A 16,249-nucleotide genomic window follows, 5' to 3' on the forward strand; every position below is an offset into this window, starting at 1 on the left:
CAGCCCCCTAACCTGTACCCTGCAGTGCCAATGCTCCCCTGAAAGACCTTGTTTAGGGGGTGCCAACAGAGGCTGAGCCTTGGGGAAAAGTTTCATTTGGGTCACTGAGCCTGGTGAGGGCCAGCAGCACAAAAGCCCAGAGACAGCACAGCCCAATAGTCACAGACCCCTTCAAACCATCCACCACACACCGCAGAGGAAAAGTAGCATTTATTGTGGGAAGTCCAGTACCGGCCCAAGAAAGGGATCTCAGAGTAATCTCCTAGTATTAAAATTAATACAACTGTAATCTAAGATTAGATTTTATCTGCAAGCTGCTCCTTCGCAAGTACCTCATTCATGGCTCACTAATTCAGCAGGAAGGGCTGATATCCCAGAGAAGTTACAATTCATTCACAGTGGTATTATCTTAGTGTTGCTGCTCCCCTGCTGTGCTTCCCCCCATGCTAAAAGCAAGCTGTGCCCCCCACCAGTAGCCATGTAAACCTCAGGAGCCATGTAAAGACCAGGATCTGCTTTCCCAGCCAGAGACAGGGCAGCTTACTTCAAACACACTCCAGCCTGCCCTGCAGCAGTCCTTTCTGCCCCACCAGGAGCTACTGGGGGGAGGATGACACAGAAGCGATGGTCCCAACTAGTCTCCAAGCCCAGCTTAACCAAAAAGGTCCTGGGCTTTCAGGACCTGCAGTTTGCTGTTTGTGAAGAGCATGGGGTGAACAATCTGAATGTTCAGATGCTCCCTGGACAGGTTTTGTTCCACAGGCTGCCACAGTCCCTGAGCATCCCCAGTGGGATGTGCAAAATCATGTATCCCTCAGTGCCATTCACCCTCATTATCATTTGATTTCTCAGCTCTATTACAAAACACTGCCTGCATAAGGTGACTGTGTAAACATGCAACAACCATACATCGGCCACTCATGGCTTCATGCTTTGCATCTCAGGCAGGCAGTGCAATGGGGAGAGGGCCGGGCACCGCAGCGTCTCAGGGGTTCTGGTCAGTGGGGTCACATTTCAGCATGACTTTTACCCCTTCGCCCCTCTTTGTGATCTCAAATGCCTCAAGAGCCTTTTCCAGGGGGAAGCGGTGTGTAACCAAGGGCTTGATGTTGATCTGCTTGGATGCAAGCAAGGAAATGGCCACAGGCCACCTGCAAGGGAAACAGCAGGAAGTGAGAACTTGGAGCCTCAAGGAAAGGGCAAAGAGGGACCTGGCTTCATTACAGTAATTTCTTCAGCCCAGGCAACCAAGGGAATTTTGCCCACAATCTTTCAGAAAACAAGACCAAAGAGGACAGCTGAGATTCTCCTGCCTTCAGGGCTAGGACAGCTCTCAGAACACTTGAAGACCTGCCTTTCTGCAAACTGTGCAGGTCAGTCCTCCATAGAAAGCACATATACCTTCAAATGGGTTACTGATATACCCTCAGCTCCAGCAAAATATGAAAACTAAGCACAGCTCTTGGTAATCCTCGCAAGCACAGGCCTCCAGCAAGAACAACGATGAGGTTTCCTTTCATGATGAGAAAAGGCACCATCAGCAAGGCTGGGTGTGCATTAAGATTCCTCAAATCTTTTGTCTCAAAACAGACCACGTAACAGTAAGGAAGGCAGATGCACCCAGCTTTTCACACAACAGTGTGGAGTGCCAAAGCTGCTGCTTAGCATCTCCCAGCACAAAGGGCCGAGAGCAAATAAAAGTCTTCTGAAGGACATCAGGGATGAGAGACACAGAGACATCATCAGCGGTGAGACTCACGTGTTGCAGTAGCGGAATATCCCCCGGATATCCACCTCCCGCACCGCAGCGTTCACAATGGGCACGGTCACCATCTCAGGGCCCAGCCCCACCAGCACCAGGGTCCCTCCAGAACGAGTGGCCTGGAGAAAAGACACACAGATATGTCGTATTTTGCCATCTATCTAAAAATAAAGGTGCTCTTTGTGGCTGTGACGGATTGCTTGTGACGGAGGAGGAGTTGGGAGAGGCAGGATGCTGCCAGGAGACCCTAAGTGTGAAACACGTGACAAACAAGGCTTGAAAAGCAATATTTAGAAAATCTCTGAGGAATTTTGTTATCTAAATCTCATTCTGGAAAATGACTGGCGCTTAGGAGTACAAGAGTTACTTCTGGATCTCAGCAGGAAACATTTAAAACATCTACAAGACTGACGCTCCCCTGGAATTTCACTGCAAACCTCAGGGAAGTGTCTTCTCCACATCCTACCATTACTCAGTTCACAAGAGCAAAATATCCCCTCCACAGCTGCTTTTTTTCACCTACTGGTACTCACATAAATGCTGGCCTGGATGCAGGCTTGGACTCCGGTGCACTCCACAGTTATCTCAGGCATGCAGCCAAGCAGACTTTCCACTTTGGCAGCCAGCTCCTGTGGGGTCTCATTCTTTACCTGAATGGTGAAATCTGCCCCCACCTCCTTGGCAGTCTGCAGGCGAGAGGCAGATAAATCTGTGGAGGGACAAAACACATCAACAACAGCTCGACACATAAACCACAGCGGGAGCAAGACTCTGAGCGTGCAGTCTGCTTCCTGCCCCTATCTGACAAGCAGAGCCACCTTGTTCAGTGCCCAGCTGTCAACTGCCTCAAGATGAGTCCCAAGAATTTCCGCAGCCCACCCAGGCCAAAGGGTTGCTCAGCCTTGATGCAAGCAGATGACTGCCACTAAGGAGGCTGATGGAAGCACATGTTGTTGGGGCCTGAATACGGGCTCACTGCTCACAGCCAGGAAAGGGTTTGCATCCCCTCTCCCAAATTCACACAGGCTTCAGAGAGGAGGAAGGGAGGAAGCATGCTCATTTTTAGGGGAGGCAATGAAGAATAGAGGAAGCTGTGAAGAAAAAGGCAAAAGGCAGCCTACAGTAAGACAAAATCCCAACACTTACTTCTTCTGTATTCTCCTTCCGTGGGTTAGGATTAGTTAAGGTGCTTGAATATTACTGACACCCCCAACGATATCTTTCAAAGGCACTTGCAGACTGAGGCTTTGATTTGCAACCTGATGGCCCACAAATCACCCTGCTATGGACAGCACCTAGAGGTGCTTCTGGTCCATGATTTCTATCATGGACACTTAGTGCTCTGTCTTCCACATGACCCCAAGCCCCACTGAGGACAGGGACATCTCCAGAAAGGAAGAGCTGGACACTTTTAATTGTGGTAAGAAAGAGATAGAAGCACATGAACTAGAAGGCAGTGTGGTTGGACTTGGTGATTTTGAAGGTCTTGTCCAACCTCATCAATTCAATGATTTCCAGGTAGAAATCATCTCTTTGCCTGCCAAAGCCGTGATCTGCAGGGGCCTGTGTGTTTGCACTGGGAAAGAAGTTTGGATCAAAGGCAGAGAACAGGAGAGAGGACTGGTGAGTCCACTGCTCTGATGTGAGCTGCTGTGAATCAGCCCCAGTGCTGGAAAGATGTGAGGCCAGAGGGCCTGCCCTGCCCATCATGCAAGGAACGTGACACTACTGCCAGGGCAGGTGATGGACATGTCCATCCCAGCAGCAAAAGGGCTCATGGCCAGGTGCAGGCACACCCAGAGATGAGCACCAGGAAAGCCTGCGGGGAGTTTCAAGAAGAAAAAACAAAGGGTTATAAAATGCTGCTGAAGGAGGAAAAGCCAAGGCTGGAAACTCAGTGCAATATCACCCTGGAAACCTGAAAAGGTGAGACTAAGGAGACATGAGTCACCTCTATTCTTCCCAAGCTCAGAGCACCTCCAGCAGAGCATACAGTCACACTTGGCACCAAACTGCACTCAGGGACTTCTCCAACAACAAAAGCTGCTAGTCTTCAGGCACTTCAAGAACGAAGCAGCACTTCTGCCTGGCATGGCTGGTGTCTCTCAAACCTCAGTGTACAGGAGCAAAACCCATGGAGAAAACCACACACTTCTGCAGCTGGTGTCAGCTTCCTGATCTGCTCATCAAAGGAACTCTTTGCACAGGAGAGGAACGCAGGAAGAGAAGCAACACATCAGAGTCAGACAGGCCTCTGGTAACATGCTGGTGCACTTGGCCTGTGTGAATCACTGTTAAACATTTACTAAGGCTGCCAGATTTACAGGTTCTCCAATCAGAAGGCTACTGTATTGTCCAGTACTTGTGAGTTTGCAGGACCAAGTCGTTTAGATTTTAAACCTCACTGTGGCTGAACCCCACGTAACTCCTGGGAGTAAATTCTCGCTTAAAGAACTACAGAGCCACATCTTGCCTTCAGGCAGAAATTAATTTTCACTTCCCAGACAGAGATAATCAGTGTTCTCACTGCCACTCTAAGTAACCAATCTCACATTTCTAATCCCACAGAAGTTATCAAATCACACTTAAGCTTCTTATAAGCCAGTTTAACTGGGAAATGTTCTTGAAGCTCTCGCATGTTCTATGTTGATCAACCTTCATAAAGGAGCTGAACTTGTTCTAGTTATTCATCTTCCCTGACTCTGAATTCCAGGGTTTCCAGAGGCACCAGCACTCAGGACTTGAGATTTAAACAGCACAAGGGAATTAAAATAATGTCCCTTAGGTAGAAAATGCCAAGTATATTTTAAGTGACAGAAAAAGGCAAGACGCTCTTATAGAAATATCCGACCACTGTTTTCACTTGCTTGGGGTATAAGGCTGCTTTCTACATGTCTTTAAGGACAGAAGGTTATCAAAAGCACCAATATTTTGTATCAGGTAAGCTGTCATAGCTGGTAGGAAAACCAAGCTCTGGTGCACATGAGCTTTTGGGAAGGGTAGAGCTGAGTGTCAGTCTCTAGCTACAGTGCTGGAGCTCCTTCAGAAGTTTTCCAACATCTGTCGGCTCCAGTGATGACAGCAGCCATAGGAGGTGAGTTCTTCCTCCACTCAGGGAAAGCTGTGTTAGTGAGTTATACATTTGTGCATAGTTTTCCAAAACAAACATTTAAAGCAATGAGCTTTCAATGTGCTGTGCAGACAAAATTCTTCATACGCATCATAAAAATTGTGTGAGATGAACTCAAAGAATTTGGTGGCAGACGACCAAAGGGCCTTGTTGATCAGTCACCTCACAGGTATTGGTTCCTAAAGCCAACACCAAAAACAGTTCCAAAAGCTGACACCAAAAGCACAGCAAAATCCCCAGAGACAACAAGGCAAACAGAACCCTTTCCTCAGCTCATGTCATGCACAAACATTTGGCTACAGGCAGCACCCACATGGGTGTCTCTGAGTATCTCAGCCCCAGGTGGGGGATGTGGAGATATTTACAGGGCAGAATTGTTACCCAGGCCTTGCTCACCCTACAAAGCGGGTACCAAGAGTTTCCTATGGTCACCTGGAGCACATGCTATACAGACCTCTAGTTTACAGACAGCAGCTCCCTGAGCTACAGGGAAGACCACTTCGGAGCAGAGCCAGGGCTGGAGCACTGGGGTGACCCATCAGCCTCAGCCTCACCAATCCCTGCCAGCTCATCAGTCTCTTCCCCACCCATGGACTGAGTCACCCACCAACCTCTGCAGTAGCTCAGCTCTGCAGCAAGGGTGTGATACACGAGATCAAGCTGATCTTCCTGTTATGGCAACCATCATCCTTGGATGACAACACTTAGCAAAATCTAAGGCCTGAATTGATTACATCCACCAAGCACATTCTGCAGGGTGGGGCAAAAAAGGCCCCTGACTTGGCAGTATGAGCATTTTGGGAGGGGAAGGCAATAAGCAGCCTTTGCTTTTGACGCAAGCTAGTACTGAAGGATCCTTCCGGAAAAGCAAAAGGGTGGAACCTTAATTTTATCTCTTAACTTGAAGACTGAGAAACAGTAACCAAGAAGTCAAAAGAACCTGGTCCAAAGTGGGGAGATGGAGCAACAACCTTCTGAAAGAACCATGCTGGGGCTTTGGTCCAGAACACTTTAGCAACCTCTGCTTGCTGCTTGGCGGGATGTCCATGTTCAGAGGTTTTCCAGACCCAAACAAAAACATGTTGGACTGTATTTCTCCAGGATGCAGGTAGGCAAGGATTTCTGAAATGCAGGGTTCCTGAAAAGGCCATTTTGGCCACTAGCAGTAATTAGTGGAAAGTGCACTCCCTAGCAGAAAAGCAGCGAGACAGACTGTAGAGGGACATTGTGGCTGGACACATAATGACCATGAAAATAATTTGTCCAGGCCACCATCTAGAACTACAAGAGGAAGGAGAACAGTTTGCTTGGAGCAAAGGTCCAAGAAAAGCATCAAGGACAGAATAAAATACATTGAGTTTGCCTGCCATCAAGGTAAAGATTAGAAGCAGACACAATCAATGTTTATAAGCATTAAGGGAAGAGAAGATCTGATAATCAAGACGCCTTGTTCTGTGAGTCAAAGGCACAACATGAACCAAAACCTGAAAGCTGAGGTCAGAAGAGCTCAAAACAGAAACAGAAAGAAAACAAACAGCAAACAGAGGCAGCAAAAGCAAAACGAACATCTGCAACTATAACACTTGTCATGCAGACACACTGCCTCTTCTCAAGAGACCTGCTCAAATTCCAATGGAAGCTTCTAGGGCTTGATCCAATAACCACTCATTAGCCACTAGTTTATTCCCCTGAAGCAATGCAGCTAGCCCACTTCCACAATCTATCTCTGCTAGAAAGCAGGTGTAATTAGTCTGGTCATATAACCTCGCAGAGAAGCACCAGTTGCAACCTGTATGCTCTATAGATTCTAATTAGGGTAGAGAATATTCATAGAATCACCAAGGTGGAAAAGACCTACAAATTCATCCAGTCCAACTGTCACAGAATCACAGAATCACAGAATTGTAGGGGTTGGAAGGGACCTCTAGAGATCATCGAGACCAACCCCCTGCCAAAGCAGGTTCCCTACACCAGGTCGCACAGGTAGGCGTCCAGGCGAGACTTGAATATCTGCAGAGAAGGAGACTCCACAACCTCCCTGGGCAGCCTGTTCCAGTGCTCCGTCACCTCACCGTGAAGAAGTTCTTACGCACATTCGTGCGAAACTTCCTGTGCTGCAGCTGATGTCCGTTTCCCCTCGTCCTGTCTCCACGTACTACTGAAAAGAGACTGGCCTCACCACTATGGCCGCCACACCTCAGATATTTATAAACCTGGATCAGGTCCCCTCTCAGTCTTCTTTTCTCAAGGCTAAACAGACCCAGTTCACTCAGCCTTTCCTCATAGGGGAGATGCTCCAGGCCCTTCACCATCACCAATCTGTCCATCTATCACCAATAGTTCCGACTAAACCATGTCCCACAACACAATGTCACAACGTTCCTTGAACACCTCCACAGTGGGTGACTCCACCACCTCCCTGGGCAGCCTATTCCAGCACCTGACCACTCTTCTGGAGCAGTAGTATTTCCTAACATCCAGCCTGAATCTCCCCTGGCACAACTTGAGGCCATTCCCATTTGTCTTATCACTACTTACGCAAGAGAAGAGGCTGATCCCCAGCTCACTACAACCTCTCTTCAGATAGTTATAGTGATAAGGCCTGCCCTGAGCCTCCTTCTCCAAAACGACCCATCCCAGCTCCATCAGCCATTCTCCATAACACTTGTGCTCCAGTGCAGCTCAGCTTGCAGCTCTGTTGCCCTTCTCTGGACACACTGCAGAAAGACTCAATGTCTTTCTTGCAGTGAGGTGCCCAACACTGAACGCAGCACTCAAGGTGCAGCTCACCAGAGCTGAGTCCAGAGGGACAATTACTTCCCTGCTCCTGCTGGCAACACTTCCTGACCCAAGCCAGGATGCCATTGGTCTTCTTGGCCATCTGGGCACACTGTTGGCTCGTGTTCAGCCAAACACCGACCAATACACCCAGGTCTGCTTCCTCTACAGTCTTCCAGCCACTCTGCCCCAAGCCTGCAGTGTTGCCTGGAGCTGCTGTGGCCAAAGTGCAGGACCTGGCACTTGGTCCTGTTGAACCTCATTCCACCGGCTTCAGCCCAGCGATCCAGCCTGTCTGTTCTGGAGAATAAGATTAGGAGTCCCTCCAAAAAGGCACACTACAAGTGCATTCAGGGACACGCACGAAGTGTCCAAGCAGTGACCTTGAAGTTATAGCAAGGAACTAGACATTTTTGTTGTATCACGTGAAAAAAGCATGCTTCTAAGGATTGAAAAGACTTACCTGTAACTATCACTGCTGCTGCACCCATCACCTTGGCTATAATCACATTCACAAGGCCAATTGGTCCTAGGTACAAAGGGCAGGAAAAATTTACAACTGTCAGCACCAGCTGCAGGATTTGAGTGTGCCCAGAGCTGGACTCTGTCTGTGCTACCAGGTGGGCAGTTCTCAGATCACAGCATCATCACAATCTCAGCACAGCAAGAGCAGATGTGGAGGGCAGCTACTGCTACACGAGGGACTTTGCAATGAAAACATTACCCAGTCCTTTGCTCCCTTGAACTGGCTGGCACAGTGTGCCTTGTACTTTGCATTCCAGCTTCCCAGCGTGCAGCTCTATAGTGCAGCAGGGGCAAGGACAGCCTGAAGGTCTCCCCTGGCACTGCCAAAACTCTCCAGTGACCCACACTTACATCTGAGTCTAGAAGCATAGCCTACACCCTGCCCATCCCCCTCTGTGCCACTGTTGGCAGAGAACCCAGGGACTGAGGATGTTCTACCATACCTGAGCCACTTACAAAGACTTTGCTTCCCAGAGTGACTCCTGCTCTTCTGCAGGCGTGGATTCCCACTGAAAGTGGCTCAATAAGGGCCCCTTCTTCAAAGGTGATGTTATCTGGAAGCCTGCAAGAGTCAGACACAGGGCACTGGTAACCACGGATGTTTATGAGAGTGACGAGGAAAGCGATCACTTCAAGTGATACTTGAAGATTAAACATGGGTCTAATTAACCACTGCAAAGTACATTCTCAAATGAGAAATGCAGGACTGAAAAGCATTTCAAGAGGCTGTATTGCCTAAGTACCAACACAGAGACCCACAAACTTATCCACACCATCTGTAGGTTGCCCTACACCTGGGACCCATCAGTGAAGTCCCAGACCCCTCATCTAGGTCAAGTCATGTAGCTCCATAGAATCATGGAATCTTTTGAGATGACAGGGACCTTCAAAGACCATCTAGTCCAGTTCCTCCATGCTTCAGGAAACACCTTGCTACCTAGCACAAGCCAATGGCGATTCCACAGAAAGCAAAGGCAGTCAGAAGCAAGTCTCTTTATCATGCCCGGGATATGATGCATGAAGTGGACTGGTCCCTGAAGACAGGACAGATGTTTACAGAGGGTATCAAACACGTTTTGGACAGAAACAGAAGCGTTAGGCAGATACCAAAACTGTTGGGAAAAAAAAAGCAGAAGGAGGGTGAATCCCTTCTGTGCTGCTGACAGAAACAAATCCCAGACTTTCAGAAAGTCACCAGTGTGGCCTCTCAGACAGCAGGTGCTGGGACAGCACTGGGAAGCTCAAGGTCAGAGCTCAGCCAGGCCACCATGAAGACAAAGCAACGGAAATGACAGTTGTGGGAAGGCAGCTGTAAGACATCTCTATGTCTCTTATCTCCAGGAGGCATCAAAGGGCTGACTCCAAGAGTTTGGATGCCTGAAAGTCTGGCATCACATCCTGCAGAAAGACTGACAATAATTGCCCAAATGTGCAAATGCCCACTGAGCTCTGCCACCAGCTCTTCTTGGCAAATCTGTGCTGACAGAGCAACTTCACGCCAGGGAATCTCCTCTGCATCACATGGCCAAGGCACTGCTGATCTGAACCCAGGAGAACCAGGCTGTGTTTCATAGTTTAAACAAAAAAAAAATTAATTAACCAAAGCAACATCCCCAGATATTCAAACTGGGGAAAACAGCAGACCTCTCCCTAACATAAGATAAATACAAAAAAAACAGCCAATCTCCCCAGCAAGAACTTATATCGTCAGAAAACGTTATTTTAATGAAACGGAAAATCAATGATAGTAAGTCTGTACAGCAAGAAGTTAGGTCCATACAGAGCAGCATCTCATTCTGCTAGCAGCTGCTTGGGATCCATTTGAAAGGACCTTCCTGCCTGAGGACACTCATGAGAAGTAAAAGCATTCAGATGTCTCCTTCAGAACGATTTATCCTGAATGCTTCCTCTGCAGACACCAAAGATCAACTCTGGGGAAGTCCATGCTTCACACAGATTGAGAAAGAAACCCCTGCTATAACAGGGGTGTCTTTGTTTCAAATGCCAGAGCAAAGTGTCAGCAATTGATGTGCTTCCTGAAAAGCAGCAATAATACTGGAATCAAAGACCTGCAGGCACAGCTGTAAGAAGGTAAGGATATAAAAGGACAACAGAAAAGGCTCCAAGAGCAGGGAGCAAGCAGGAAAAGGAAATAATTATAGGGTACAACAGCAGTGATATTGTAGGAAATGTGCAGGAAACGTCTGTTGATGTCTGGCGCCAGAGGGGACAGCTACACCTGCCTGATAAACCCTTGGCAAAGTGGCTGCTGTCCCAGCCTTTACACGCTATTCGTGGATCAGAAAGCAACAAAACCTGTTGTGTTCAAGTAAAGAGCGCTCACTGTGATACTCGAAAGGGCCAAGGGTGATTGCTTCACCTAACCCCCCTGCAGGGAGCATAAGTTTCTCTGCAGAGTGCAGGACTGACTTGTAGCAGTAGCTGGCACTGTGCTTGTAGTAGCGGCACAGGTTCCCATCGTCAGGAGGTGTTGCACAGAAGAAGATGGTTGGAGACAGGTTGTAGCGGCCAGTTTTGCAGAAGTCATCTGTTTCTCTTGGGACACCAGGCTCGATGGCCACACGATCACCTGCCAGGGTGAAAGCAGAGTGTGTTACTCAGACGGAAAGGTGGGCACATAGTATGGGTAGCTCAGAACAGCATGAAACCCTGGCACGGTAGAAGCGTGAGGGACATATGTTAGCTGAAAAAGATTACACTGCTCATAGCAGGCAAGTTCCCAACACTTCCTTCAAAGAGGCCTCCTCACCAAGACCTTCACAGTTAGATGAAAAGAGCTGATGTTTCAGAGGCACAGCCTCAGAGTAGATGGAGCCTCAGTCACATATAAACCTCTCTCCAGCTGCATTCAGCCTCGACAGATGAAAAGACAGCCCTCAGCCTAAGCAGTCCCACACTGATCAGATCTCATTCAAAATCTGTAGCAATCAGAGTAAGAAATAATTAAGACAAAGCAGGAAAGCTCTGCTGGTCATCAAGCTGGAAAGTAATTCAAGGTGCAAAGGTGACAACCAGGACATATCAGAGAACAGAGATAGCTTGATGATAATGACAGCATAGTCTGGGTGGCTGGACAGACACGTGCTGCAGAACAAAAAATTATTACTTAAATGTACTTACAAGGCAGGATGGACTAAGGGAAAAAAATGGTGGGACCATGTTACAAGTACACAAGGGGCAGAAGACAGTTCTTTTTATTTGGCAGAGAAAGCCAGTCGGTGCTAAATTCTCTCAGCTCTCCACCAAAAGTCTCTTAACCAGGTACAGTGACTAATGAAAGGAAGGATTACAACAAAGATCTGTTCTAGCCCACTGTGATGGCTGTGATATGGAACGCAGGGAATGCCCAGGGAAGAGAGGGGCAGGATATGCTGAATGTTCTCCCAGGCTCCCATTACATTCAGTTTTGGGGATAATTAGGCTGCATGCAGTTTCTCTGCATTTCACAACCCACAGCAATTTCTCTTCCTCCTTCATCTGCACTGAATTTTATCTGCATCCCATCACCCAGGCACCCTGCTACCTCCCTCTTGTCCTCTCCACTCTGCTTATCTCTCAGTCATCAGCAAATGGCAAAGTTTGCTGCTAAGTCCATTTTCTAGGACATTTCTGCAAACTGCCGAGGTCACAACATGAGACCTCGTACAGTTGTTTCAATGTCCCTCTCCATTGCAGGAGGCCACTTGCTCCTTCATGTACACACATATTGAAGAAACATTAACAGCAGGTTGTTGGCAAGAGTAATGCATGTAGTTTCGGAAGCCTTCTCCAGCTTTCTCTAAAGATATCTTTTATCAGCATGCATTATGACCTGCACTAAAACAGAGCAGATCAAGGTAACACAAGGTACCAAGATATTCCTAGGAAAAACATAAACCATTGCAGTCAAGTTGGGCGATGCACAGCACTGTGGCATTTTTAGAGGAGGGTGACCCACAACTCATAAAAGCAGATGCATTACTGCAATGGAAAAGCACAGCCTGTTATCAATGCACTCTCAGGAATTGAAAACAAAAAACTCAAAAGACAGACTTGATTCTAATCACCTGGTTTCAGATGTGTCACTCCCGCTCCCACTTTGATGACAGTTCCGGAAGCTTCGTGCCCCAACACCATGGGGTCCTTCACGACAAAATCTCCAATTCGACCATGCTGCCAGTAGTGAACGTCAGAACCACAGATCCCAACAGAATGCATCCGCAGGAGGACCTCTGCCAGAAAGGGACAAAAGGTTCCATGCAGAAAAACTTACCTTTTCTATCACTGGAAGAGACGCAATCATTGTCTCTGTGTCCCATGACCACAGTCAAACCAGCTCTGAAATATCCAGATTTGCTGGAATTAAATAAATGTGCCACAACACGCTTTAAGGACAGATGGCACATTCACGAGACATGCTGAAATGTAAAACTACACAAGGATTTTCATCTCAGGAAAGCTTAAAAAAGGGTGAGATCCCTGTCAATGAAAGCTAATACAACCTAAGAGGGGCATGCTGACTTCTGGAGCAAACACAAAAGAGCAAGAACATTTAATTTCTCCTTCTGCCTAAGGTATAATTTCAGCCCTGGAGAGAGCAGTGAATCAAATTCCCATGAGCCCATACACCTAGCCTGTTACTATTTGGTAAGACCTTCTGGCCCGTCCAAAGAGCAGTGTAATGTGAAATACATGAAATAGGATGCAAAAAAGCGCCAGATACTTGGATACTTCTGTGTCTGCTCCAACTCTTCTTTTCAAAGGGGAACACAGCATTATCCATTTCAGCTGCAGGTTCTTTTTTTAGATTATTTTATACTTTCTTAGCTGTACAGTATACATACAGTATTTATAGTATCATGGAGTGACAAAAGAGAATGAGAAAAGAAAACAGCAACAAAGGAGGCAGGCAGAACCAGCCATCTCCAGACCTACCATTGGGACCCGGTTCTGGGATCGGACGGTCTTCCTGTGGACAAACAGAAAAAGACAAGAGAGACTCAGGTGCTTGTTGCCCAGAGATGTGGTGGATGCCCTGTTCCTGGAGACACTCAAGGTCATGGTGGACAGGGCTCTGAGCAATGGATGGAGCTGTGGATGTCCCTGTTCACCTTACGGAATTGGACTACATGACCTTTAAAGGTCCCTTCCAATTCCAAGGATTCTGTGATTCTATGATTATACTATAAAGAAAATATTCCTACTACAGAGCAATAACTAAATGTGTAAATCACTTGTAAATGCCACTGTAAATCACGTTTAAAGTCACATTCTCTTCTTGCAATTGGCATGAACTCCTCTTTATGATATGACTAGTAAGTGCAGGCTTCTGAAAGTCATCACAAAGTGCTGGCTGTTGGCCACAGGCCATCCTTCCTCCCAAATGGTCTGCAAGCTTTCTGCCTTCACTGATCTCTCCCAGATACTCCAGAAGACAAAGGAAGAATTTTGTTGGATCTTACAACATTGAGATGGAATGATGCAATGTTGCTCCCCTGCACACTGTGCTTCCAAACATCTCTGAAGTTTGGGGTCAAGGAACACAGAAAAGGCACATGAACCTCTAAAGATGCTCTGCCATAGATTTCTTCTCAATGTTCAGAAAGTAAAGGGGAGAAGGTTACATTTGTTTTCCTATTAACAATAAGAAATCCACCAAAAGCCCACCTCTAGGATCACACTTCTAAGGAAGTCCTCACCAAAGCTGTGCTAACCTTGCTCTCTGCAGAACACACATGCTGCTCAAATTTTCATGCACTCTAGAGCCCTTTGCCCACAGGTCAAGACTGGGCACGAGTCCTCTGAGCAGATCTCCCGTTCCCAGAGCTCCTGTTTAAATACAGCAGCTACTAGGAAACATTTGATGGACATCAGAGAACAGTGAGCCCACAGGTGGTGTTTGCCCCTTGCAGTGCTTACCTCTGGTAGTATCTTTTTGCAAGAGTGCCTTCAGTATCTAGTTAGCAATGAAAGATCTCCGAATTCAATTTAAAAAAGGAAATTTTCTAGAAAATTCCAGCAGCAAAATGAAATTTAACGAGTGCAAAAACAGATATGGAAATCCTGAAGCTCATCTGTACAACCCTGGTCGCAAACCTGTAGGCTGATTACAGGGGTACTGCATCACAACTGGGAGCTGGGGAACATGCAGTGGGGCGAGGCAAAGGGAAGCAGGATAGAAGTGCAATGTGAAGCGTGGTGTAAGTCCACTGACTGAAACTGTCAATGCAAGGCATTTATTTTGGGAGGGATGCAGCTCTGTCCCACCAAGGACACAGCACAGAACATCTGTTTTTAAAGAAGTTGATCTAGACATAAGCCCTAATGTAAAAAATGTCTAATGTGTGCAGTCTGGTAACACATCAGAGGTACAGACTGCCTCAGCTATCCCAAAGGAATCAGACAGTCTCTAGTCAATGGCTAGAGATAAAAACAAAGCCAATTTTCAGCTGAAATTGCGTAGGTGGGATTCCTTAGCCCAAAGAAAAACACCTATTTTTTTTTCCCTTTTCTTTTCAGTAACAGCTGTGTCAAATGACAAATGCTTTAATGGAAAACTAATCCTCCAGCTTGATTTGTTAAAAACATAATGACCCAAGACTCCACATTTCTAGACAGATGTTCTGTCCAGTGCTGAAGTCCAGAGACAGCAATAGGTCTGACTGAGGCTGTGAAGCAAATGCAACACTTTCTTCTGTGAAAGAAGATATATTAAGAGAGGAAGGATACAAACCAGTTTACCTCAAAGTGGCAGAAAATGGGAGGCTGCTCTAACTGTACGAGATTGAAAGAAGAATTAACAAAAATATGCCAATAAATTTTCATGTAACATAGAATCTGAATTCACAGTGAGTCTCCCTATGGCAGACAGGTTAATACGGTTGTGGTTATCATGGGAATTATATCACCTAACTTTACCCATCAATAATGCACATAAAAGCTCAGTTTCCTGTTCAAACTCTTAATATGACCAGTGGGGCACTGCAACGAGAGCACTGGGGCAAAGAAATACAGAAGTCCAGCCCCCCTGCAACGAACAGCTAGATCAGGGGCTCAGAGCTCCGTCCAGCCTGACCTTGAGTATCTCCTGGGACAGAGCATCCACCACAGCACACGAGGCACATGCCGAAGGCCGAGCGGCGCTCACCTGGTGTGAGTCCTGTGTGGCTCCCAGCCAGCTCGGCCCCATTGCGGCCATTGCCGTGAGCCCAGACTGCCGCCCCACGTGAAAGGCCCTGGTGAGGACTTGCATGGGGCAACCCGTTCCAGCACCTCACTATCCTTATTGTAAAACACTTTCTCCTTACATCCACCCCTCTTGCAGTTTGAAACCATTTCCGCCCATCCTATTACAACAGACCCTGCTAAAGAGTCTGTCCCCTTCTTCCTTACAGCCCCTTTAGGTACTGAAGGCCGCTAGCAGGTCACCTTGCAGCCTACTCTTCTCCATGCTGCACAACCCCAGCTTTCAGCCTGTCCTCATACGGGGGTGTTCCATCCCTTGGATCATTTCTGTGGCCCTCCTCTGGACACTCTCCAACAGCCCCATATCTCTCCTGTGCTGAGGACTCCCCATCCGGATGTAGACCTGTCACTCAGGTGAGGTCTCACGGCAGAGGAGCAGATCCCCTCGCCCTGCTGGCTGTGCTGCTTTGGATGCAGCCAAGATAGAGCTGGCTTCCTGGGCTGCGAGGCCACAGTGCTGCCTCACGTCCAGCTGCTATCTACCAGGACCCCCAGATCCCTTTCAGCCCGTGGGATTGGAAACCGGCAATACAAATGGGATGAGCCGGCATCCGCTGTCCCGAGCCTCGTGCACTTTTTCCTGAACGACAGGCCCCTGGGAACGTGCTTTTGAACCACAGGGACCGGCCTGCTCCTCACCAGGGCCTTTCACGTGGGGCGGCAGTCTGCGTTCGCGGCGGTGGCCGCAATGGGGCCGAGCTGGCGGGGAGCCACGCAGGACTCACACCAGGTGAGCGCAGCTCGGCCTTCGGCGTGCGCCTCGTGTGCGGTGCGGGAACGGCCCGCACCGCCGCCGCGGTCCCAGGCCG

General features: G+C 47.8%; 1 protein-coding gene and 1 long non-coding RNA gene across 2 annotated transcripts in view; one reads left to right on the top strand and one right to left on the bottom strand.

The window, feature by feature from the left end:
* Nucleotides 1–192: 192 nt before the first annotated feature.
* SORD (sorbitol dehydrogenase) lies at nt 193–15,384 on the bottom strand. Its single transcript, XM_019619257.2, has 10 exons — nt 15,343–15,384; nt 14,929–14,969; nt 13,131–13,240; nt 12,263–12,427; nt 10,626–10,785; nt 8,639–8,757; nt 8,134–8,199; nt 2,296–2,471; nt 1,760–1,881; nt 193–1,151 (listed from the first exon to the last, which is right to left on the bottom strand). The coding sequence occupies exons 1-10, from the start codon at nt 15,382–15,384 to the stop codon at nt 986–988; spliced, it is 1,167 nt and encodes a 388-aa protein (XP_019474802.1). The 3' UTR covers nt 193–985.
* A 308-nt stretch (nt 15,385–15,692) lies between these two features.
* LOC109369559 overlaps nt 15,693–16,249 on the top strand; it is a 3,271-nt gene continuing 2,714 nt past the window's right edge. Inside the window, exon 1 of the long non-coding RNA XR_004161004.1 lies at nt 15,693–16,170. This is a non-coding gene — a long non-coding RNA (uncharacterized LOC109369559). The remainder of the gene's footprint in view (nt 16,171–16,249) is intronic.

This window comes from Meleagris gallopavo, chromosome 12, assembly GCF_000146605.3.
Source record: "Meleagris gallopavo isolate NT-WF06-2002-E0010 breed Aviagen turkey brand Nicholas breeding stock chromosome 12, Turkey_5.1, whole genome shotgun sequence".
Classification (NCBI taxonomy): Eukaryota; Metazoa; Chordata; class Aves; order Galliformes; family Phasianidae; genus Meleagris; species Meleagris gallopavo.

Bases quoted from the DNA above. Each gene is read 5' to 3' on its own strand.
- SORD (XM_019619257.2), bottom strand. From the start codon at position 15,384: ATGGGGCCGAGCTGGCTGGGAGCCACACAGGACTCACACCAG. The intron at 12,428-13,130 runs GTAGGTCTGGAG...CCTTTCTGGCAG, and splicing joins CCCAGAACCGGGTCCCAATG to AGGTCCTCCTGCGGATGCAT. The intron at 10,786-12,262 runs GTGATTAGAATC...TCACCCTGGCAG, and splicing joins AGTGACACATCTGAAACCAG to GTGATCGTGTGGCCATCGAG.